Here is a 25,783-nt window from a genome sequence, read left to right as displayed (position 1 = left end):
AGTGCGTGCTCAGCCTCTCCCTGTGCAAACCAGGTAGGCCTATGTCCACTGTCTTAGGGTTTCTGTTGCTGTGAAGAGACACCATGACCACGTCAACTCTTATAAGGAAAACATTTAATTGGGGCTCACTTACAATTTCAGAGGTTCAGTCCATTATCATCATGGTGGGGAGCATGGCCACCATGTGTGCAGACAGACATGGTGGGGGCTACATCTTGATCAGAAGTCTCAGTGTTAAACTGAACAAAGTTTGAGCAGAAGAGACCTCAATGCCCGCCCCCCCTCCCCCCTAGTGATGTACTTCCTCCAACAAGGCCACACCCACTCCAACAAAGCCACACCCACTCCAACAAGGCCACACCTACTCCAACAAGGCCACACCTACTCCAACAAGGCCACACCTACTCCAACAAGGCCACACCTACTCCAACAAGGCCACACCTACTCCAACAAGGCCACACCTACTCCAACAAGGCCACACCTACTCCAACAAGGCCACACCTCCTAATAGTGCCACTCTGTATGAGCTTATGGGGAAGTGGGGGAGGCAATTACATTCAAACCGCCACACCCATCTTCCCAATGCAAGCCAGGACAGGCCATGACTTCACCTGATTCTTCTATATACCCGCCAGCTCCTGCAAGGTCATAGGTTCTTCCCTGCCCTCCAGGGTCCCAGGCACCCTGTGCTGTTTGATCCACTACCATCTATAGTGTCCATACAAGAGATAGAAGGGCCAGCCTGACCTGCCACTTCTAGGTACACAGATAGGAGTTACAAGTCCAAGGACAGGACATCTGAGGCCAACAGGTCCTGACCCAGCCCTTGTTGGTATTGTCTAAGTCCCTACAGGATTGATTCTACTTCGAATAGTATTGAATTCTAACCAGGAGCTAGAGCCATGAGCTGTTAACCTTGTCCCCATTGTACCTCTGTGCATTGTGACTTCCCAACCAGGCCTGAGGAATGTGATAGGTAGATGGGCCTAGTCTGGGTCAATAGCCACTCAACTGACTCCTGCATTCCTCAATTTCCTTGTCTGAAAATTGGGGATAACAATGCTACTCAGCTTATAGAATTTGTGTCAGAATTAAATAATCAAAATGTGGATGGTGTAGAACAGTTTCTGGTACATAGCAACAGAGGTTTGTGATTTATTTCTCTGGACGATGAGTTTCTAGTCACCCTTTAATATTCAGCCCAAATGTCATCCTGTGTTTCCTTCCCTTTTCACTGGCAGCCATTTCATTGCTACAACAGACTCTGGGTGGCAGTTGCAGAGCATGGCTTTGCTCACCTCTGGGTCCAAAGCAGTTCCCTAGGCCTTTGTCCTGAGCTTCCTGTCTCTTGCAGGAGAAAATGCATAAGCTCCTGGAGGTGTACGAGCAGCTGGGTGGGGAAGAGGACATCGTCAACCCAGCCAATGAGCTGATCAAGGAGGGCAACATCCAGAAATTGTCAGCCAAGAATGGCACCACTCAGGACCGACACCTCTTCTTGGTGAGTCAGGCTGACATCCCAGCTACAGAACTCCCCCATCTGCCTTCCCAGGCTCTGGGCAGTACCAGCAAGACTTAGAAGCCCAAGGAGGAGGTTCTTCTGTGGCCTCCCATGATAGTTTGCTGGGCTATCTACTGTCATTGGCTCCCCCATGGTTTCCACAAGCATCTAATATTGATGTCCCTTATATCCAGCATTTCTGTTTTCTTTAATCTATCTCAGTTACAATTAAAGAGTCTCCAGAAGGGTTGGAGAGATGTCTCAGCGGTTAAGAGCATTAGCAACTCTTCCAGAGGTCCTGAGTTCAATTCCCAGCAATCACATGGTGGCTCATAGCCATCTATAATGGGATCTGATGCCCTCTTCTGGCATAAATATGTATATGCAGATAGAGTACCATTTACATAAAATAAAGAAAGAAAGAAAGAACTCAAATGTTTGCCAGGCAGTGGTGGCAATCCCAGTACTCGGGAGGCAGAGGCAGGCGGATCTCTGTGAGTTCAAGGCCAGCCTGGGCTACAGAGTGAGTTCCAGGAAAGGCGCAAAGCTACACAGAGAAACCCTAACTTGAAAAACCAAAAAAAAAAAAGTCTCCAGAAACCAGAAATGTAAAGACTTGTAGCCAAACATCAAGATCCCAACTGTCCCAGAACCAAACTCTGGTTTACAGGGAAGAGAAAAGACAGAAAGGAGTTATGATGAGGGATCCACTCAAGCACCTGACATAGGAAGAGACATGGTTCTTTTTTCCATTTTTCTGTAGCTGCTTCTCTTCTCCCCACCACCTCTTCCTCCTCTCCTTCCTCCCAGTCTTCCTCTTTCTTCTTGCTTCTTCCTACGGCATTACATTTGCTAGGCAAGCACCCTATCACACTGCCTTTTGCCCTCAGCCCTGCATCTGTTCTTGAATTGGTAGCTGTGTCTTTGAAAGTTTCATTTTTTTTTAACCTAAGGCCTGTGACATATCTAGCCACGGGTTATTGGCTAATACACAAGGTATGGGTTTCATCTTGTGGAATGGGCCTTAAATCCAATCGGAAAGCAACTGGTTACTCCCATGACATTCATGCCACTATTGTACCAGTGGGCATGTCTTGCTGGGCCAGTTGTTATTGTAGCTCACAGGGTTCTCAGCTGGCTTTGATTGATGCTTATGTCTCTCCTCTGGCATAGCATTTTTAGCACTATAGAAGCTATCCAGGGTGTTGGGGATTTAGCTCAGTGGTAGAGCATTTGCCTAGCAAGTGCAAGGCCCTGGGTTCGATCCTCTGCTCCAAAAAAAAAAAAAAAAAAAAAGAAGCTATCCAGTAGGAACGAAGCTTCCAGGCCAGTCCTGACTTCATTTCTCCATGTTCCGTGACTCAAGTATGTGTGTTTTCAGCAGTAGAGTCTTACCATCAAGTTTTTTTTGGGAGCCAAGAGCATTGGCAGGAGCCTTTACTGTGTGGGGGTTTATGGGACCTCACTGGCCAACAACTCCAAAAGAAGTAACCCTTTCCTGAAGCTGGGCTTTTTGTTTGTTAGTCTCTGGTATTTAGCGTGGTCATTGCTGTCCATTATAGGCTCAGAATCTGCCTTTTGAATGTTGTACTTAATGTTAGGGTCCTGGAGAAGTCCCATAAAAGACCACCATCCATGTGGGCAATCAGCAAGAGCATTTATTACCAGCATGCTGGGGCTGTCCATCCCACACAAAGGCAAGAGAGCAACGACCCGAGAGGAGCTCTCAGGCTCCTTTTAAGCATAGCTAAGGCAATCAGGTCATTGTACCTATAATTGGCTTTAGCAAGTAGCAATCATATTAGTACATTCTAATGGCTAGGGCTAGTCAGATAATGATTAGGGCTGTAGTTTTTCTATTTTGGGGCAGGCCTGGACAAGTCCCAGGCTTTGTCCTTATTTGATTATCATTTTGAGCTGTTGTGGCTCAGGCTGGCTGGCCTAGTATGCGCTGACTGTGGGGGCTGGCTCGGGCCTGATACTGCATGTACCAGGTCTCCTCATCCTTGCTGTCAGGGGTGTTGGAAATTGATTGTCCTTTGTTCATGGCTCTTCCTCAGAAACTGTTTGCTCAGTCTCAGGAAACTGAAATTGAGGCTTGGTCTCTAAGAGAAGACTGAGCAGCCTGTTATGGCATCTACTTGGTCCTCTTACTTAGAGGCATGTGTGCATCTTTAAATAAATAGATATACACTTACATATTATATATAAAATATATATTACTTTAAGTCATTAACGAATACTTATATTGGCCCCTGTGAGGGGCTCCCTGTAACTATCTCTCCCATGTCATCTTTCTTGCAGTTCAACAATGTGATGCTCTACTGTGTACCCAAACTAAGGCTCATGGGCCAGAAGTTCAGTGTACGGGAGAAAATGGACATCTCTGATCTCCAGGTGGGTAGGTCCCTACCTCCCGTCTTATGCCCTGGAGGGGGTACAAACAGGGATGGGGATGCTAGGCTTTGATAGTCACTTCTGTGACCCAGGAGTTTCTGAGATAGCATCTTGGTCCTGGTATACTAGCTTTGTGGGCAGTGTTTTCCATGGTCTTGGATTCTACTTCCTGTCAGGTCCCTGATGGTCTCATCCTGAAGGGGGCAGGAAACTGGAACTATAGTTCACAGCCATGGGGGTCACAGAGATATAAGATAGGCTATCATTTTGTGAGGACAGGACTCAGGACCCCAATTACAGATCCAGAAGTGAAACTCAAGTCATGAATTCAGAATGGATTGTGGCCTACTTGCCTGGCCTGTACCCCAGGCCACAAGTTGTCTCATTCCCTGAACTGTCTCAAAGTCTTTCTTGCCTTGATCCAAAAGTCATTACATTTAGGGCTGATATGGATTCTATCTGCCACTTAGAGAGATTTGAATTAATAATTGCTCCAAAATTATTTTCTAATTAAATGAATCTAACTATCTGAAAAAGCAAAGATTTGATTAAACAGCTACCCACTCCATAGAAATTCCCTTGGAACGCTCTGGATCTGTGTTAAGAAATAATTACAATGGTTGTAGAGATGGCTCAGAGGTTAAGAGCACTGGCTGCTCTTCCAAAGGTCCTGAGTTCAATTCCCAGCAACCACATGGTGGCTCACAACCATCTGTAATGAGATTTGGTGCCCACTTTTGGCCTGCAGGGATACATGCAGACAGAAAACTGTATACTTAATAAATAAATCTTTAAAAAGAAAAGAAAAGAAATAATTACAAGCTGTGACTAGCCACAGAAAAAACTTGCTTCTTCCATAGTTAGAAGAAAACACTTTTGCAGTGTTGCTCTGTGAGAAATCGGTCCTGGGGCTGGAGAGATGACTCAGTAGTCTCGTCTTTCAAAAGACCCAACATCAGTTTCCAGCACCCAAATGGAATGGCTCACAATTGCCTGTAACTCTAGCTCCAGGGTATCCAATTTCTCCCTCTGTTCTCCTCGGACACCTGTACATGGGTACATAAGGGCACACCCTCTGTTCTCCTCAGATACCTGTACATGGGTACATAATGGCACACAGACACACACATAAATAAGTCTTTAAAAACCAGTCCTGTTTTAGTGGCTTTTATATGTTAATACCATTTTCAACATGTAGTGGGAAAGTCCAGAGGTTTCTGGCTGGGTCCAGGTCTGCATATCTGTGGTGCATCCGGCTGGCTGACTGAGGTCAGGGGCTCTTACAGAGATCAGCCCAAGAGCTGCCAGCAGCAACTGTGTTCTGTGGTTTTCTGCTGCTGAAGAGGGTGAAATCTGAGGCCTCCAAGGAATGACGCTACTCCATCCACTCTGTCTGGGTGTACTCCTTTAAACTCATAGTGCACCTGCCTATGCAGGCCAAGCACCTCCGGAGGGACAGAGGCAAGGATCTTCTAAGGTTTGCACCCTCCCAAGGGGGTGCAGCTGTGCTGGGGCCTAAAGCCTCACATGCTGGAAGGGAAAGGCTTGGCCAGGGCTGCCGGGGACAAACAACTGCTAAAGGAGGCCTGATGGACAGGTATATTCACCAGCAGCTGTCTAAACACAGAGACTGAGGCCCAGCTCAGTGTGGGCAAGACCAATGGTCTGCCCTCCCCGTGAGCTTCAGCATCCCCATCTTGTAGATCTGAGAGCCCATGGGGTCACCCTGACACTTTCACAGGAAAAATAAATAAAACAAAAGCCTCTGAATCAGAGAACACGGGTCTATGTTAAGGAACAGCAAAAATGACAACTTGCATTCAGTTGCCATGTTCTGTGTTCTTGTTCCTTGCAGGTGCAAGATATTGTGAAACCAAATGCAGCACGCACATTCATCATAACAGGAAGAAAAAGGTCCCTGGAGCTTCAGACTCGGTATGGAACTAGCATCTGCGGCTATACGAACATCTTTGACCTGAGATTGTAGCAGATGGCTTCTTTTACTGAATGAGATCATCTTTCCATATGTTTTTATTGGCTTACATTGTGTGTGTGTGTGTGTGTGTGTGTGTGTGTGTGTGTGTGTATTTTAAAATTAAAGATGGGAAGATATCTCAGAGGGTAAAATGCTTGCCACATGGCATGAGGACCTGAGTTTGGATTCCTAGTACTCACATAAAAAGCCAGACACAGTAAACGTGTCTCTAATCCCAGTCCTGTGGAGGCAGAGACAGGCAGCTCCTCCAGGCTTGCTCTCTAGCTCACCCTAGTGGAATTAATGAGCTCCAGTTCAGTAAGAAGTCCTGTATCAAAAAGTAAGGTGGAAGCCAAGTGGTGGTGGTGCACACCTTTAATCCCAGCACCCAGGAGCAGAGGCTGGCAGATTTCTGTGAGTTCAAGGCCAGCCTGGTCTATAGAGCAAGTTCCAGGAGAGGCTCCAAAGCTACACAGAGAAACCCTGTCTGGAAAAAAAAAATTAGGTGGATAGATACACAATACCAACCTCTGTCCTCTACACAAATGAACACGTGTATACACACACACACACACACACACACACACACACACACACACTCAATGGTGGCTATAACAAATAGCATGTGTCTTGGTTAGGGTTTCTTTCTTTCTTTCTTTCTTTTTTTTAAAGACTTATTTATTTTTATTTTTGTGAGCATTGGTGTTTTGCCTGAATGCATGTCTGTGTGAGGGTGCCAGATCCCTTGGAACTGGAGTTACAGACTGTTGTGAGCTGCCATGTGGGTGCTGGGAATTGAACCTGGGTCCTGTGGAAGAGCAGCAGTGTTCTTAACCGCCGAGCCATCTCTCCAGCCCCTTGGTTAGGGTTTCTATTGCTGTGATAAAGCACTCTGACTAAAATCAGCTTACTGAGAAAAGGGTTTATTTCACTTACACTCCCAAGTCTGTCCACCACTGAAGGAAGTCAGGGCAGGAACTGAAATAGAGGAACCTGCTTACCAGCTTGCTCCCCACGGCTTGCTTGCTCAGCTTGCTTTCTTATATGACTCAGGGTTGCCTGCAGAGGGGTGACACCACCCACAGTATGCTGGACCCTCCCACATCAGACATAATGGAGAAAGTGCCCCCAAAGACAACATCTGATGGAGGCATTCCCTCTACTGACGTTCCTCTTCCTAGATAACTCCACCTTGTGTCAGCTTGACAAAACACCAGGACACCAGTCCTTCATCTTGCTCTTTTCAGTTAATGTGTCAGGATTCACTCTATAATCTTATACATTCTTCCATAATAGCACAATCCCCATCAATATCCTCAACTGGCACCATGAGATGACTTAGGTAGGGTAAAGCACCACTGCCAAGCCTGATGACCTGAGTGCCATCCCTCCTGGTGGGACCTGCATGGCAGAAAGAAAAAGCCAACCCCTGCAAGTTTTCCTCTAAACCTCCGTAGGTGGCACTGACACCCACACAGAGACACAAAAAAACGTAAATAAACTAATGATTTTTTTTTTTTAAATCATCACCAGGGTCCCATGTTGACAGTCTGAGTCCCATCTCAGCAAATCGTGCTGAGAACAGAGTCCCCATACTTGGGCTTTTGTGCACACACATTGCTGCCTCTGTGAGAAGTACCTCTGAGGGAGAACTACCCATCATCGTGTGGGATGTCTGCTCTATTGGGTCACACTGTCCTCCAAGGCCAAGCTCGAGCTCCCCCTAGAAACCCAGTCTGTCACACTCCACCTATGGCATAAGAGCTTTGTCCAGAGTCCAGGGAGCTGCTGGTCTGCAAGATGAGCCTGGCCCACCAGGCCACATATGTTCTGAACACTGAAACGACCTTTCCAGCCTTGAGTTGCAGTTACAAGGCAGTGAGTGGCTAGGTAGGCACACAGCGGGTACCCGTGGGATGGACTGATAAAATACTGATTTTGTCTTTGTAGGACAGAAGAGGAGAAGAGAGAATGGATTCAGGTGAAGCTTCTCAAGTTTGTTCTATCTTTGCTCCCTGTCCTAGAGCCTGGGGCCTGCTCAGCAAATGCCCTTGTGTTTGGGGGATAGGTTTCATTAGGGGACAACACTGGCCTCAAACCCTCAACCCTCCTGAGGGTTTCAGACATGCATCACCACGTATGGCTCACACCTCACGCTATTGTAGTATGGTCGTTTCATGTTGGACCACATGACCCAGGAACTCTTTCCTAATACTAGCACTGCCTGTCCTCATGTCTGAAGGGAGGCAGTGGCCATGGGGTGCCTCTGTATATGTTTTCAGATACACAAGCCTTTCAGTCTATTTACTTCAGTCTATTTATTTCAGCCCCTTCTCCATAAGTAAGGAACCAGAAAGGGCCAGGAGGGACCTCAGGCTAGGTCTTGTCTTTCCGGAGCCAGTCTCTTTGGTCTTACTGGCTCCAAGGCATGAGTCATCGATCAGGATAAGATGATCAGGGTGCTCTGTGGACACCTGGACCCTGAGCCCTAGCATCCTTCCCTGGGTCTCTGACAGCCCTTCGGCTTTGCTGTGTGTCCAGGTTATTCAGGCCACTGTGGAGAAGCACAGACAGAAGAGTGAGACCTTCAGAGCCTTCAGCGGTGCCTGTAGCCTGGATGAGGAACCCAGCCTGTCCCCAGACCAGCCTGTGAGTCAGCAGCCTGTTGTCAGGGGGAAGTGGGACTCAGCTCTTGGCCAGGGAGTGAGGCCTAGAGGTATTATACAGATAGCATGGACACCCATTTCCCTGCTTGCCCGGGTACTCATCAAGTACAGCTGCAACCTGTTGGACCTGCTGCCTTGCAGGTGAGGGTCCCTGTGGAGGAACTGCTCCTTTAGTGCTAGATGGACATCTCCATGCCTTCAGCAAGGCAGCTAGAGCATCAAGGGGCCTTATCTTCCTCCTGTGGAATTGAGCATCAGAAGTTCAGTGACATTCCCAGGCTACTTCAGTGGTACAAACACCCTCAGGTCATGGTGCCCTTCTTACACACTCCACCTGGAACAGCTAGTGGATGTCTTTTTGTGCTTATGTTTTCTTCCCAAATTCCCCTGGGCCCCTGAGGTGTCAGCTCAAAGCCCTCTGCCAGCAGAACCAGGGGTATATGGTTCCCCATCCCCTTGGAGTGGCCCCAGAGGTACACTAAGAAGACGTGACAGAGCAGGGAGTAGGGATGGCCATCCCTCAGGTTGGGGCTTCCCCAGAATTAGAGAGAGCAGACCGGATGTGGGAGGACAGCCCTAGAGGCTGCACTGGAGGTTGCAGCATAGACTCCTGGGAAGAGGCCCCTCCTGCACTCCCTCCCTCCACCTTCATGGGCTGCTTTGCCCACACTTACCCCGTGCATCTGGAGGGAAGAGCTGGTCAATCCTAACTCCTCAGTCTACCCACCTCCAACTGGCTGACCTCATGCCCTCAGGGTCTGCCTGTTCCTTATGTACTTGCATCAAATCTGCTCCCATTTTTCTTGGATATATTTTTGAGGACAAGTTAGCACTCTTTGAAGGAAGGAGCCTGTTAGCTGTTGGAGGGCAATGACTTAGAGACAAAGGGTACAGAGCAGGCTGTCATAGGCAGCTGGCCTGGAGCATTAGAAAGTCTGCAGACTCTCTTCACACACCACAAGGATGAGGAGAGCATCCTCAGGGACCACCTCATCCCTTCCACAACATGTGATTTTTCAGTATCAGGATTAGGGTGGGCCAAGTCAGCCTCACCTGCTGACACCCAGGTGTCTTCAGTCTTCAGTTCAGGGAAGGTGTGGCTCCTAGAGTCCCAGCATTTACGAGATCAGTTGTCTCATATACACTGCCCCTCGATGCATAGAGGTGTTAGGTGGAGGAAATGTCTTCCGCTACAGGGGGCATGCCATGTGACTGGGAAACTGCTTCACACTGATCTCTGTTCTCTTTCAGATCATGAGCGCCAGCTCTGTGGAAACTGCAGGGGTAGCCGACAGCAATGGGGGTACTGCAGGGGTGAGTGACTGACACCCAGGGATTAGCAGGAGTGGGAGGTGGGGGAGGGGTCAGACCAAGGATCCTGGAGGGTGAGGATCTCAGAGTCAGTTTGCCCTCTCCTGTGTTCTCAGGGCCAGAGTGTGCAGATGTGAGGCTGTGCCTGAGGCAAGGTACTGGTGACCTAAGTACCAGAGGTGGAGGCTATGGGGAGCCTGTTGGTAGACATTATACCACTCTGTGTACATTTGATCTCTGTGTGGATACTTACGAGCTTGCAGTGTGTAAATTTCACCTCTACAATACGTGTAGTAAAGAAGAGCCAGCTCCCTATGACAATGATGTGAAGACAGGTTTGTCCCTCATACCGAGCAGGTTTTCTGGGAGCTGTGAACTCCCCATCTCTCTCCCGTTGTGTTCTCAGGAACAGGCAGCTGGGCTCCTGTGCCTGTCTGCTAGGGACTGACCGTGGAAACTTGGAGGGGGGGGGGGTCTTTATTTTAATTTGGGGATGTGTGATAGGCTGAGGCACACACACATTTGCTGTGGATCGAGTACCAACAACTGAGCCACATCATCACTTTGGGGCTTGACAGTCCCAAACAGCCGTGACAACAGCAGTTGGGACAACTCTGGGCCATAGCTTCCCTTGTAGCCTGGAGTATGATTCTGCCCGGCATCTGCTGGGTCCCGATGGGTTAGGGGAGTGTCTGGTAAGGTGTCTCCAGCCCATCCCAGACATGGGCTCTTCCCTGGGCCCCTTGACACTACCACAGGGCACAGTCCCTTGTTCTCTCCTGCACACCTACCTCCCCCTCCAGTGTGCCTGCTCTTTACCTCCCCCTTTATCTGTCTCTCATTCTGCCTCTGAGCCTCTCTTTCCCACTGTCTCTCTCTCTCTGTTTCTTTTACCTGTCTCCATCTCTTAGTTGCTCATGCATAGGCCGGATCTCCTTGCACTGAAGACAGGAAAGAGCTACCTGGCTGGGGCTCAGAACAGCTGGTGACTCGGCCCTAGAGCTCTGAGAATATGACCTTGTTAGGTTATGATTGCTGGGATTTTGTCCCCATAAAGAGGAGGACATTGGCTCAGGTCAGTCAGGTGAGTTACCTTGAAGCAGGTGAGGGACAGGTGTGGGAGGAGCCGCCTTGGATAGAGAACAGTGAGTCCAGTGCACAGACAGTATGGAGCCGTGGCCTGTCAAGGTGGGCCTGAATACTGCTGCTCCCCTTCCGTGTGACCACAGCTTCCCCAAGCCCCACAGATGTGAGCTCATGCTAGCCGTTTGTCAGGCAACCTGAGAACGCTTGTGAGGCTTGAGGGAGGGCTGAAACATCTCAGAGGTATGATGCGGAAAGAACATGGCAGACCCTGAAATAAAAAGGAACTGGATAAGAGGAGAGAGTCCCTTGTTGAAATGTTGCTGCTGTCTGGCCTCCCAGAGCAGAGAGGCACACCAAGGTCGAGCTCTGTTGAAACTGGAAGTCAGGAAATCTGAATATGTTGCATGCAGGCATGGGGGAAACAAACAAAATCTAGACACCCCCAGTGGCTTCCTGCACTAATCTGCCTGTTCCTGCTTCCTGCTGCTCACTAGCCATGTTCTGGCCTCCCCTGGCTCCACCAGGCCTCGGGCCTTTGTACCCACTATCAGCTCTGCCTACCTCCAGGAAGCCCCATGGCTTGTGCCAGGGTTCCTGATAAATACTTCTCATTCTCATACCACCTAACCTAGTGTCAACCTTCTGAGTAGTTAGTGTGTGTGTGTGTGTGTGTGTGTGTGTGTGTGTGTGTGTGTACGCTCAAGTGTGAGGTTGGCCTTACCCAGAGCCATGCAATCCTGTTAGTCTCTTTCCTGAAGCTTGTGGTTATGTGGCTGCACCACAGTTGAGCTTCCAGAGGGATGCATGGTCACCTGGTCAAGCCAGGCTCAGCGGTTCATGAACTCATAGTCTGAAATGCCTCCAAGCCAGCTGCACATCTTTTGGCCTGGATAGCTATCCATGACCATCTCTCTAATGATGCCTTGGACTCTGTTCCTGTACTGTCCAGTCCTCAGTCCTGGGGTGGGCTTGTGGAGGTATTTCTGGTGACCAGCTGATGCCTAAGGCATCCAGGCCCAGGAAATTCACCAATTGTTTGTTCATGCAATCTCTAGGGCTAAGCCCACAGGCCCTGGAAAGGGAACCATTAGCCTCCAGGAGTTGCAGGCAGGCAGAGGTTTATAGGAACAGTGGTGCCTGGGACTGCCCCTGAGGACGTTAGCAGTGGTGCTTGCGAGATGTCTCACAGCTGGGGCTAAGTGGGGGGTCAGTGCCAAGATTAGGAGGATGCAGCTGGAAGGAAGTAGAGTTGGCTCTGGATTGAAGCCGTGGGTAAGTGTTGCCTACTCCAGCCTTACTGCCTTCTGAGAAAGAGAGATGGGAAAGCTCTAGGGTACCTAATACAGGCTGTTCTTGCTAGCTACTCATGTCCTTTGATTGGGAAGGGACAGCTGGGAGCCTCGGAGTCAAGGCCTCAAGCCATACCCAGGACCTGCCTGGATCAGGACGTGGTCACCACATCTGCTGGCACCACGGCCATACTTGATACCTCGTCTGTCCCACTTGCTTTTCCTGCTTCTGCCCCAGAACAGAGCCTTTTACAGGTTCACAACATTCATCCCACAGCAGCACAATGTCCAATTCTGATGTCCTTGTCCCTTCTCCTCACTAAGCCAAGCAGAGGCCACCCCTTCCTCCAACAAACAGGTCCACAACAGCAGATACTCCAGTAGAGTATAGCCATGCACTTTCCCCTTGACTCCTTCCCTGAGCAGAGCTGAGCTGAGATTTTGGTGAGCTCAGGATGGTTCAGAAACATCTGTGGATCTGCACTGAACAACATGTTAGGGTATACCATAGAGGAAACCTACAAGATACTAAAAAGCAATTTTCAATCAGAAGTGTTTTGGCTATGGGTGCCAGATTTATGCCACTTCTTGGCATGTTTGGAGAGGAAAACAAATCTCTTCAATGTCCTGGGCTTGTGTCCTGTGCCTAGGTGTCTTCTGATGTACATCCTCTGTCAGCCCCTCTTTCCTAAGAGAAGCCAAACCCCATCCAGGAAGTTTTGCAAGCACCCTTGCAGAATTCAAAGACTTCCTCATTCTGTTAAGAGTAAAAGTCCAGTTGCTCTTAACAGAAACACACACACACACACACACACACACACACACACACACACATCACACATCACACATCACACATCACACATCACAATCGGAAAGTCTTCCCCTGCCCCCAGAGCTCCAGACCTACTCTGAGTGACATAGACCTATCCAAGATGTCGTCGAAGCACTGACCCACAAGGCAATAGTGTCTCTGTGATACTGGAATTGCCTTTTCTCAATAAGGCCTATTCTGTATCTGCCATTGGCCTCCAGAACAGAATTGCCATTAGAGGAGCAGAGGGGCCAGGCTTGGAATGTCCTCGTCCCTTCTCTTGGAATGACTTCCAACAGGACCTGAGATCCTTAGCCTGTGTCCAAATGGACTGCTAGGTCATCTTATTACTTGATATAGGCTGCTGACTAGGGCTCACATCTGTCTTACTGGGAGGTCCCTTTAGCTACCAAACTAAGCTTCCAAAGCAGGAACACTGAGGAAATCACTCTGTTGACCCTCAGTGGAGAACAGTTTCTGGGTTGGTGTTGTAGATGCTTTTGGCTGGAGCTGCTTTGCCAGGTTCTTCCTGGTAGTCTTGAACCTAGACTTCCTGTCATGCACCACTTGGACAGGAAGTCTGGTCCAGGCCCTTTGGTCAGCCCTGCCTGATGATCTCATCCATGAAGCAAGTATACTTGGTTGGGAGACCTGTCCTTGGCTATATACATGGGTGTTATCATGCCTTGGCTACCTGATCTCCTGTGATCATCAATTCAACCAGGCCTCTTGTGTTGTGGATGGCATGGTTGGAGATCAAGTCCCATGAAGGGTGGGCCACAGTGGACCTCAGCATCATGGGATCCATATGGGGCTAAAGCTCCTGTCTGACTGAGCACCCAGATTGGCAGCCCTGTCTTGGTCAGGTGATGCTTACTAGATGAAAGAAGCTGAGAGACAGCTAGGTGGCGGTGGTGCATACCTTTAATCCCAGCACTTGGGAGGCAGAGCCAGATCTCTGTGAGTTCGAGGACAGCCTAGTCTATGGAGGTGAGATCCAGGATAGGCATCAAAACTACACAGAGAAACTCTGTCTCAAAAAAAAACAAGAAGAAGAAGAAGAAGAGGAGGAGGAAGAGGAGGAGAAGGAGGAGGAGGAGGAAGAGGAAGAGGAAGAAGAAGAAGAAGAAGAAGAAGAAGAAGAAGAAGGAGAAGGAGAAGGAGAAGAAGAAGGAGAAGGAGAAGAAGAAGGAGAAGGAGAAGAAGAAGAAAAAGAAGCAGCAGCAGCAGCAGCTGAGGGGCTTCTGTCATCTGATCTACTAAGTCCCAACATCTTAAACTCTTTGCCTCAGGAGCTTCCCTTGTCTAAACCCCATTGGTCCCAGGGCCTGAGTTCTGGTCACAACCCAGCTCACCTCAGCCTTTCCTCCATCCCTAAGTGCCCCCACTAGCATATCCCGGTGACCCCAGAGCCTCCTGCATTCTCAACTACCTTGTAGGACTAACAGTTAGGGGTTCTACCTGAGGTCCCCAAAAGCCACCATATTTCAGGGCTGTTTAGTCACCAATTATTCCCAGCACCTTGACATTTAGATTCCTCACAGGAAACATAGAAGCATGGACATTCTAAATGTGTAGAAGGTGGCGGCTTCAGGGCTACAGCAGACCTGATCCTTCTGTACCTCTGTCTTCTTTCAGCTGCTTCGTTCCTGCCTTAGGCCCCCCACCCTCCCTGTCTCAATGAACACTTGGACCCTTCAGCAGTCCTGAAAGGAGGCCACATGGGAAAGTCTTATATATGGGGGGTCCTGAGGCTAGGTGAGGGGTACAGTTCCAGGTGCAGGAAGACTCAGAGCCCTTGGGAGTGAGGGTTTTGTATGTCAGGTCTGGAATGGCTGCCCGCCACCGACTGGGCACCAAGCCTTGACAGTGGACCTGAGAACAAGGTACATTATAGAGGGAGGAGGTCAAGACTGTCTTCCATCTTTGTCCTCATAAAATGGCAGGAGGCAGCGCTGCAGGAGACACAGCAAGAGGTCAAGTCTGAACACAGCCTCAGCTGACGTGTTTTCCTCACATGACCTGTTTCTGCAGGACTGGCACACAGACATGTGGATGCACATGTATGTTTATGCATATGGTGTGCCTATCCCCAAGTGTTCAACACAGACTAGGCATGTGACAGGGTGAAGAATGACCCTCAGGATCTAGGGGTCACATGATCCCTCTGGGATGCAGTCAAGGACACCCCAAGCTCTGGCAGCAGGTGCTATCTGTGTAGACTCCCGTCCACACCACTTTCCTCCACTTGGCTTCACAATATTTTCTCAAACACACCAGATAAAGCCACTGTCTTGACCTCCTGGAACCTTACTTCAGGCAGTGTGTGCTGTGATGCATGATACACTGGGGTGATCCCCGGGGGAAGGGCTGCTTTAGCTCTGCTTGTCCCCGTCTACAATGTCCACTTTTGCTCTGGGGATGGCCACTCACAGAATCCTTAGCTACCCACACACCCACAACCATACCCACAGTGGGTCATCATGTGCTCACACTCCGAAGCTGATGATGGTCACTTGCCTCCTTGTAGATCGAGTCCACAAAGTTGTCCTCTAAAACAAGACGTGATAAAGAGAAGCCCGGATGTAAGAGCTGTGGTGAGACCTTCAACTCCATCACCAAGAGGAGGTATCGCTGCAAGCTGTGTGGCCAGGTGAGCATGGGACAAAGGGGAGTGGATTGGGCCAGGTGGACCTCACTGGCCTCACGGAATCTTCACAGGTTCTAACGGGTGGGCAGCACCCATGACTGGCATGTACTACTAACATGGGTGGTATGTACTTCTTGGGAGTCATCATGTGCACAGCTGGTGGGCTCCTCCAGATCCTGTATAACTTTTCTCATTGCTGTAACATGTGATACCTGGCAGAAACCGACTCACTAGAAGGCTTTATTTTAGCTCATGGTTGGAGGGCACACAATCCATGGTCTCAGGGAAGGCATGGCAATCAGGGGTATGAAGTACCTGGTCATGTTGTAGCTGTACTCAGAAAACAGGAAGTGGACAGGAAGTGGGGATGGGCTATCAAACATTAGGCCCTATCCTTCCCCTAGTGACTCACTTCCTCTAACAATGTTTTCTACACTTCCAAAACAGCACCAGACACTGAGTGTTCTCACATAGGAGCCTATGGGGGACATTTCACATTTAACCCAGAACACTGTCCCCTACATATAGATGTCCTTGAGTGTGAACCTCTAAAGTAAAAGCTAATTTCTGGGCAGCTCTGATGTCTTACAACATTCCTTCCAACTGTAAAACTGCTAGGCTTGGATCCTCAGTGCCCCAACTGGGAGTGAGTAAGATGTAGAGTCCTGTGAGAGAGAGGTGATGATAGCTTCCTCATGGAAGGTGTCGAGGAGGCAGGAGAAGGTGGAGGGCTTGGCCCTGATGGGAGTGCTCCAATGGTGAGGAAGGTCTGATGGGGTCATGCAATTAGGGGCCACCACTGACTGGTGTCTCCCAGATATACCAGCTCCAATCCTACTCACTCCACCCCAAGGCCCATGCTCCTGAGAATGAGCAACTGAGCCATTAATTAATACTGAACTTCAAAGTATCCTTGAAGAAGGAACTGATGGTTTAAGAATTTTTAGACTGAGATATCAAAGTTGCATGTGGGGGAGGAGTGGAAGCAGAAGGAGATGGAGAGAGAGAGAGACAGACAGACAGACAGACTTGCTTAAAGTTGTTTATTCAGAGGATGTGAAAACTGGTGTTCTCTGATTTCACTTTTCATAAAATTTTACCATGTGGGCTGAGGTGGGGAAAGGGAGGAATAAAAGAATGAATCTTTGGATGATAGGTAGATAGGTAGGTAGGTAGATAGATAGATAATAGGTGGGTGGGTAGATGGATGAATGGGCAGGTGGTGGGTGTACAGTGGATGGTGGATAAATATCTAGATAATGGATGAGTAGATAGGATGGTAGATTGACAGAGAGATGGTAGATGGATGGTCAATGGATGGTGAATGCCTGTTAGGAGGGCAGATGGATAGATGAATGGGTGGTTGGATGAGTGGATGGGTAAGTTGACAGATGAATGGCAGATGAATAGATGGACAGGTATGGATGGGTGGGTTGATAAGTGGATGGTGAAAGCATAGTAGATGGAGAGGAGGTTGGATGGGTGAATGGATGAGTAGAAGAGGAATTTGGAGAGCACAAGATAGCCTATAGGCAGGGGTTCCTGTCCAAGTGCATGGGCTTAAAGACATTACCAAGATCAGGAGGAACATGGTGTTCCTGGCAGATTTGCAGTGGGTTGCAGTGATTGCATCTGAGGTAGGAGCACCTGGGAGACAATTGGAATCTGTGATCTCTATTAAAAGAGGAATGGGTGAGGCGGTGGTGGCATATGCCTTTAATCTCAGCACTTGGGAGGCAGAGGCAGGCAGATCTTTGTGAGTTCAAGGCCAGCCTGGTCTATAGAGTAAGTTCCAGGATAGCCAGGGTTATACAAAGAAACCCTGTCTCAAAACAAAACAAAACAGAATGGAAGAGTTATGAAGGATGCTTTACCCAGAACCTGGGCTGCAGTTGAAGTGAAGAAAGATCCCAGGCTGGCTGGCTAATGTGCAGTGTGGGGAGGGCCAGTATGTTCCAGGGTACTACCTGCATGGGATTGTCCAGTTAAAAAATGGAGTCAGGCTGGGCAGTAGTGGCGCACGCCTTTAATCCCAGCACTTGGGAGGCAGAGCCAGGTGGATATCTGTGAGTTTGAGGCTAGCCTGGTCTACAAAGCGAGTTCCAGGAAAGGCATAAAGCTACACAGAGAAACCCTGTCTTGAAAAAACAAAACAAAACAAAAATGGAGTCAGGAGGTACCAGAGGCCATTCAGAGAGGGGTGAGCATCCAGGAAAATGCCCATGTTTCAAAGACTTGAATATGTTCAGACCAAATAATCCTTGCACTTGGCCACAAGAAAGCCAAGGTTGGTGTGACCCAGGCAATACCAGCCAAAGGCATAAAAATAGCCAGGACAAAGGAAAGAACAAGTGCTAAAAGAAGGTATGGTGGTGCTAAGATGAACGAAACTCATGCTTGGAGAAAGATTCAGCAGAGGAAGGGAGACCAAGGCAGAAGAGAGAAAGGATAGCTTGGAATGACGCTCTAAGGAGCAGAGAGGTCTGCCAGGGAGTGGGGAGGGATGGGGTCCAGGGTCTCCCGTTGAATCCAGAGCTAATCAGTTCAGCTAGGCTGGCTGGCCAGTGAGCTCCAAGCACCTGCCCATCTCTGTCTCCTCAGCACTGGGACAGTTAGAGGCAAGCCACTACACCCAGCTTTTACATGGGCCATGGAGATCTGAACTCAGGTCCTCATGCTTACACAGCAAACACTCTACTGACTGAGCCATACCCCCATGATTTTGATGTGCATTTTCTTGATGGCAGTGTCTTGGGTCTTCTTATGTGAGTAGGCTATGCTCTTCTTACATACAGGGCTTCTGAACTCTGGGTGGTCCTTGTGCGGCAAACAGGTCCTGGGCTAGGGAGACTAAAGTCACTCTCTGCCCTTGGATGTGGCTCCCAGCATCCCAGGACAAGCATTGCCCCTCCCTCTACAGGCCTTTCCTCCTCATCTGCTCAGGATGCATGCATGGTCAAAGGCACCCTCTTGTCTTGCAGGTCATTTGTAGGAAGTGCTCCGAGTTCAAGGCTGAGAACAGTAAGCAAAGCCGTGTCTGCCGAGAATGTTTCTTGGAAGAGCCCTTGGTCCCTGCAAGCCCTAGCTCTGAGACTCCCACTGAGCTCAAACAGAATGCAGAGGTGGGTATCCCTGGTTCCTGGGACCAGGACGGATGCAGAGGGCATCTCAGTGTGGTGCACAGCCCTGTAATCAGGGAAAGATGCTTGGAGTGTGTGCGTGTCTAAAGACTTCTCAGGACTAGTTAGGGCCAGGGCATGGGAACCGCTCGCACCTAGGAATTAGATGAAAACATGTCAGCTCCACTCTGGGCCTGATTGGAGGTGCAGCATGAAACTGCCCCCAAATATAGGCATTGAGGTTATGGAGCAGCTCCTTCACCTTAGGGCAGGTAGAGCCTTGGATGTGCTGCTGGTGGGTAATGATGGGGGGTTGGGTGCTAGTTCCTCCTCTGTTACTACCTCTTCTTCCTGTGGCTGCTATTTCCCAGCCTTTCTTCTTAAAGGACACAGCCCCTTTTATGGGGTAGCTGCACATCTCTGAAAAGAAAGCCTTTGTTTTCCAGGAAAAATACATTCTCCTTTGCCTCCACTTGATGGGTGCCATTGTGGTCTCTTGGGAGTTCTCTCAAATGTCAATCTCCCTCCCAAAGATGGTGTGGGATGGTCCAAGAGGGCTAGGGTGAGCAACTGTCAAAGCTCCTGCCACCCTGGCTGGTAGATGTGTCTAGGAAGCCAAGGGCATAAGACCGTTAAGGACTGAGGCTACAGTGGCCTTGAAGGTGAGGCTCTGGCCCCACCTGCTGATCTGCCTTCACTCTGCACTCTCAATCTGGAGATGCATTCTGGGAGTCCTGAGGATGTGGCCAAAGGCCTTGGAGGGGCACTGGGTCTTGGGCGGACCATCTCCAACAAGAGGTGTCAGAACCATGTTCATGTGGCTCAGGGGTCTTGTTTCCATGGTAGCACTAAAACACATCAGAAAGGAAGCAGGGTCTATAGGAGGTGTGTGTGAGGTGTGTGTGCACACATGTGTGACATGGAAAATATGTATGTATGTGGTGAGTGGGGGTATATAGTTTGTGTAGGGTGGAGGGTATAATGTGTTTGGTTCATTCACCCTGTGACCCATACTCTTGTACTTACTATTGAACTTCCTCCATTTATTTGTTTGTTTGTTTGTTTATGTAGCCCAGGCCAGCCTGAGACTTACAATCCTCCTGCCTCAGCCTCCTGAGTGCTGAGATTATAAGCACCATGCCTGGCTTCCCCTTGGTACGTTAATGTTGTCCTAACCTCTTAGGAATGGTCTCCTAAGAGGGCGCGGCTCTAAACCCTGCTTGAGACCACATGCACCCACCCACGGGCCTCCAGTGACCCTTAGAACCATATAAAACTGCCTCAGCCTGTATCCAGGCCTTAGCCATGTCTCTGTGGTCACCTCCTTCCAAACACGGGCCCTGGGCCAGGCCCAGACTCCTCAGGTGACACAGAGACACTACAGGTGAGACTACTACCAACCTATTGTTCTGTCTCCAGAAGCCTCCCTCTGTGGAACCTCGGCCCAGCCTGCTCTGCAGCACCCTGCGTCTGTCAGAAAACGGTACAACCTGGCGTGAAGTGTGGGCAGACATCCCTGAGTCAGATCCTCAGGTGCTAGACCTGCTGGCAGGCAGCCAGGTATGTGGTCCTGTCCTTATTCATGCCCAGGGCTATGTGCTCTGAGATGTACTCTGCTACCACAGTGCACAGCCTCAAGCCTGAAGTGTCCACAGCAGGTCTGGGCCACTTCTTTGACCTCTCCAGTCATGTGACCTGGGCCTCAACTTCTCCCAATGCCCAGAATAACCCTCTGCTCCCCTCTCATGGAAGACGGGTTCCTGTAATGTCAAAATCCTGAAGACAGACAGAGTGGGAGCAGACATAGTCAAGGGACGCAGAGGCTGGACCCTCCTCCCCACATGTGTTCATTCACTCACCCCTTCCTTCATTCAGACGTCTCAGGCAGATGCATCTGGGCACTGCTGAGCCCTGTCCTGCTACCCTCAACTCCCATTGCTAAGTCACAGGAGTTGTCCTGCCTCACCTACCTGGGACAGGGGTTCTGAGGGAAGCCATGGATCTGGGGAGGTCTGTTGAAATGGGCAAAACCTCCTCCCAGCCACCTGAAAGCCTGTCTGGTAGCCTGTTGTCCTGGTGACAGGCTGCATTATGTGGGCCTGGGCATGATGACCTGCTTGGGTGGTCACCGGTGTAAGCTGGAGGCCCCACTGACCCTCTGTCTTTCCTGCAGGCTGGCAGACTGCTGCACACCATCCCTCTCTCCGGCTGTACTGTAACGGTGCCCGACCCTGCGGAGGGGCTGGAGGCAGGGTGTGTGTGGAAGCTGCATTGGGGCCCACAGACCTGGTGGCTGAGCGCCCCCTCAACACAGCTGCAGCAGTGTTGGCTGGAAGTTCTGAGCACTGCTGCCTGTGGGGACACAGCTGGGGACAGACCAGGTGCCTCGCAGCCCCAAGCCTCGACAAGCATCGACACTCCATGAGCAGAGCCTCCTACTGTCCTTTCCATTATTGTGTGTGGCCTGTGTTCTTTTTGGGCTACTTTAGAAGTCACATGAAGGAATGAAGGACTTCCTGGGACCACTGAGGCTGGACTGATGGCCCAGAGAAGAGTAGCAGTGGGCCCAAGATCACTCCACAAGTCTGAGACACGAGTTGGGCTTCTGGCTCCAGCCCCAGCATTGTGGTCAGAGCAGAGGAGAATGGCCACTACAAAGCAAATGTCATCTCAGCCCTCAAAGGCACAAGGAGGCCAGGGGGCCACCGCCCAGCTGTGATCATGTCTAGCCTGATGTGATGTCACTCTGGGAAAGGCAGAGATGTCTGACCTGGCCTTTGTCCATCTTTGCACTGTGGGAGCTGGACCATGGCCACTCCTCTGACCTCCACTCCTGCACTCTGCTCTCTCCTCAAGCATTGCTCATCCACTTACTGTTCCTGCTGAGCCCTTGAAGGGAAAGGAGTGAGGGCCTTCTTATCCTACCATTCCCATAAGCCACACTCAGAGACTGTGGGGAGGCCAGCCCTCACCCCTGTGTGGCAGGCAGGTTTATGAGATTTCAGACTGGCTCCTCTAGGGGCATGTGCCATGCTTGCCAGAATAAAGAAATGCTGAAGTCGCGCGGTGGTGCACGCCTTTAATCCCAGCACGCAGGAGGCAGAGCCAGGCGGATCTCTGTGAGTTCGAGGCCAGCCTGGGCTACCAAGTGAGTTCCAGGAAAAAGGCCCAAAGCTACACAGAGAAACCCTGTCTCGAAAAACCAAAAAGAAAAAAAAAAAGAAAAGAAAAAAAAAAAAAGAAATGCTGGCCATCAGCAAGTGACCTTCAGTATAAAGAAATGCTGGCCATCAGTCTCAGGACTTCAAATCCACTCTTCACAAGATTCCCCTCAAGCCAGGTAGCTAGCAGAGGGATGGTGGGTAAAAGTGACAAAATGGCACAGACCACACTCTTGTCTGGGAGAGCAGTTCTGTATCCCAGATGCTGTAGGGAATGGGTGAGCAGCTAAGCCATAGGGCAGGATGAGGACGCTAGCAGTCAAGTTGTGGGGTTGTAACAAAGGTCATGGGGTTCAGGGTGTTGTTGCCTCTGGAGGAGTAGGAAATTTAGAGAACAGTGATAGAGTTTTGGTCCCGCAGGATTCCAGCACTCTAGCATCAGCACAGCACTGTGTGGGGACAGCTGGGCAGGCGTAAGGGCAACTACCTGGTGAGGTGAGGGGATGCAGAGCCAGAAATGGGTGCTGGTTATAGGGAACACTGGGAAGCTTGGATGAGGTGGGGTCTCAGGTGAGATGGGGGCTCAGGTAAGGTAGGATGGGGTAAAAATAAAGTGGGTTGGAGCAGAAGTGAGTGGAAGGGGCAGAGGTAAGAAGTATGGGGCAGGGTGAGATGGACAGGACACAAGGGTACAGGTGAAGTGTCAGAACACAGCTGGCCTGGGCATGGCTGCCTGGGGATTGCTTGCAAACACCTGGTCCTCTGCTTTGCACTCACCATGCTGAGCCGAATGGTCCCACTTCACCCTGAGGAAACAGCAAAGCAAACAGAACACTTGCACACTTGGAGGAACGAGGCTAGGGCCTTTCAGGGAAAGGGAATGCAGTGAAGTCCTTGCCCAGTTCTGGATGGGGCAGTGGTGAGTGGTCCAGGTGGAAAACCAATTGAAGGAGGCGCCTTCCTGGGCTCAGCACACTGCGTGGAGGACATTCCAGATGGACACAGCCTTCAGGCTCTGCTCATCCTCTGCTGCTTCCTCCTGCTCACAGACATTCTGGCCTTTGCAGTTCCAGGATTCCAAGTGCCTATCCTCTGAAGAACCAGAGCCTGAGGAGGATGCCTCTGTGGATCCTGCCCCCAGGATGTGGACTAGTCAGCTTGCAGTTTGGGGGGCCCTGGTGCTACCTGAGCAGTTACTTTTCTTGTTTCTGTGACAACATATTAGATGAGCAAGCACCTTACAGAAGAAAGGGCTCACAGTTTGAGGGTACAGTCTGTCGTGTTGAGGAAAACAGGCTGCAGGAGAGAGCAGAAAGGGATGAACACTGGGGTCCTACCCACTTTCTCCTTTGTATTTATTCCTAAGCTGTGGAATATTGCTGTTCACATTCGGGGTGGGTTTTATCTTCTCAATTAAACCTTTCTGGAAACACCCTAATGATGTGGCCAGAATTTTGTCATCTTAGTGATTCTGAGTCCTAACAGGTTGGCAACACCAACCATCACAAGTCCACCCCTTGTCAATTTGACACTCAAAGCCATCACTTTTAAACCTTAACATTCCACCCTTGGAAGCCTTATGCTCATTTCACAAAGCATTTGCAAACTCTTCCCAGTTTCAAACTTTTTTCCCAAGGTATAAGCACAGAGTCTCTGCTGAGTCTCAGGCAATCTCTTAACTTCAAGGCCCTGTGAAATAAAAAGAAAACTACAAGTTCCATACTTGTAATATGCAGTGGTACAGAATAAGTGTTCCCATTCCAAAAGTAAGGATGGGAAAGGAGACTCAACAGCTAAAAGCACTCGCTGCTCTTACAGACGACCACAGTTCAGTTTCCAGCACCCTATCAGGTGGTTCACGGTTGCCTGTAGCTTCAGCTCCAGGGGATCTGATGCCCTCTCTTGGCCTCTGTAGGTACCCACATGCATGTGAAAACACATGTGCACAAATAAAACAAGTCTCTAAAACTGAGGATTAGAGGCACAACTGAGTAAGATTGAGGCAAAGCAAAGCTATAACCCAGCAAGCTAAACACCAAGTCATGATCCAGCACATGGCACAGTGGCATCATCCAGGCTCCCACAGCCCTGGGTATCCCCTCCTCTCCACTTCTGCTTCCTGCAGCCCACATAGCTTGTCTTTTCGTTCAGTTCCACCCCATTCCTGCAGCTTTCCTCAAGAGGTGTCTCATAGTTCTGGCATCTTCAACATCTAGGCTCTGCCTTCACAGTTTCACACAGTGGTCTTTCAAATCTCTTTGAAGAGAGTCTGACCACACCACACATTGTCTGTCCACAGCTGCTTTCTAGGACGTTAGTGCAAGCCTCCCAAACGCTGAAGCTCTTGCATCTTACATGCCTACAACCAGCACTAAGTTCTACTTCTGGCTCCTCTCTACCCTCGCTGTGGTGGCTGTCTGTACCAGGGTGATCTAATCAGAGGAGACACTTCTCTAGGTTTGTTTTCAAGCAGGAAACCTCAGTGGCATTCACAGGTCAGGCTCTCTCCTTTCAAATGGATTTGTGGTCTACAAGTTGCAGCCTTCCACGGGTGGGCTGTTGAGGTCAGGGTGCCTTCCCCATTGCCCTGGTGATGAGCTGAGGTTTCTTTTTAAGTGCATTAATATCTTTAACAGTGACAGCTACATTCACAGCAAGGCCTCCAATGGACTTTACACTCCCTCACACTCTTTTGCTCACTAAGCTGCACACTTTTCATACTTTCCTGCTCCACTTTCTGCTTTGTTTACTGTAGACTTAGAAGAGTGAACAGTGACCACAGGCTGAATGCTATCCTGTCTTGAATCATCCTCCACCAAGCAAATTAGTCTACTACCTTTGAATTCAGCCTCGCTCAAGTTTTTGGAACATGGACAGACTTCAGACAATTCCTTGTCAGAATATCACACACATGACCTGTAGCCCAGTTCCCATGGAGTCCTTGTTCCCTCTAAAACTTCATGAGCTAGGCGCTCACAGCTTCTCTCCGCATTCTGGTCCTCTAAACTCCCACCAGAACGGCCCAGTAAGCTCTATTTACAGGAGAATTCTAGGGCTTTCCTAGCCTGCAGCTCTGAATTCCGTCATTCCCTTTCCTCTGGCCCGCTCATTCTAAAGGCCCGAGAACCACATGGTCAGGTTTCTCCCAGAATAGCCCTGCTCCTTGGTACCAATGTTCTGTATCATTTACTTTTTCCTTTGCTCAAAAGCAGTGAGAGGATAGGGTCCTCCAGGGTAGGGGAGGCGTGGCATCAGGAGCATGGGGCAGCTGGTCACATGGCATCTATAGTCAGGCAACAGAGCAATGAGCACTGCTGCTTGCTCAGCTTGACTTTTTTTTTTTTTTCAGTCCTGGACCCCATGTTGTGGGATAGTGCCACCCTCATTCAGGGTGGGCCCTCCCTCCCTGCTCCCTCCCTCCCCTGCTCCCTCCCTCCCTGCTCCCTCCCTCCCCTACTCCCTCCCTCCCTGCTCCCTCCGTCAGTTCTCCCTGGAAATTGCCTCACAGACAGGCACACGTTTGTCTTCTTGGTGATTACAAGGTGACGACAGTTCAGGACGACATCAGGAAAGATTTCTGCATCCACGAGCATAGGAGATAATGTAAAGGGCTGGAAAGGTGGCTCAGAGGTTCTGAGCCCTTGTCGCTCTCCCAGAGGATCCTGGTTAGATTCCCAACAAATGGCTCACAACCATCTGCAGCTCCACTTGAAGGGAAGAGTGTAAAACCATGGAGAGGAGGGTCCCACACAGAGGGCAAAAACCACCTCACCTGGCACACCATCCCCACTGGGCCCAGAACACTGGCTCCATCCCC

General features: G+C 49.8%; 1 protein-coding gene across 3 annotated transcripts in view; it reads left to right on the top strand.

Moving 5' to 3' along the window:
* Fgd3 (FYVE, RhoGEF and PH domain containing 3) overlaps positions 1–21,911 on the top strand; it is a 61,021-nt gene extending 39,110 nt beyond the window's left edge. For all 3 annotated transcript variants that reach the window (XM_036188095.1, XM_036188096.1, XM_036188097.1), the window contains exons 9-18: positions 1,355–1,501; positions 3,806–3,898; positions 5,754–5,833; positions 7,824–7,854; positions 8,415–8,522; positions 9,791–9,853; positions 15,567–15,689; positions 18,668–18,808; positions 20,225–20,365; positions 20,979–21,911. In XM_036188095.1, the coding sequence (XP_036043988.1) occupies positions 1,355–1,501; positions 3,806–3,898; positions 5,754–5,833; positions 7,824–7,854; positions 8,415–8,522; positions 9,791–9,853; positions 15,567–15,689; positions 18,668–18,808; positions 20,225–20,365; positions 20,979–21,230 (1,179 nt within the window). In that variant the 3' untranslated portion in view covers positions 21,231–21,911. The remainder of the gene's footprint in view (positions 1–1,354; positions 1,502–3,805; positions 3,899–5,753; positions 5,834–7,823; positions 7,855–8,414; positions 8,523–9,790; positions 9,854–15,566; positions 15,690–18,667; positions 18,809–20,224; positions 20,366–20,978) is intronic.
* Positions 21,912–25,783: the final 3,872 nt, after the last annotated feature.

This window comes from Onychomys torridus, chromosome 5, assembly GCF_903995425.1.
Source record: "Onychomys torridus chromosome 5, mOncTor1.1, whole genome shotgun sequence".
Lineage (NCBI taxonomy): Eukaryota > Metazoa > Chordata > Mammalia > Rodentia > Cricetidae > Onychomys > Onychomys torridus.
This window is presented reverse-complemented; position numbering and strand designations above follow the sequence as displayed.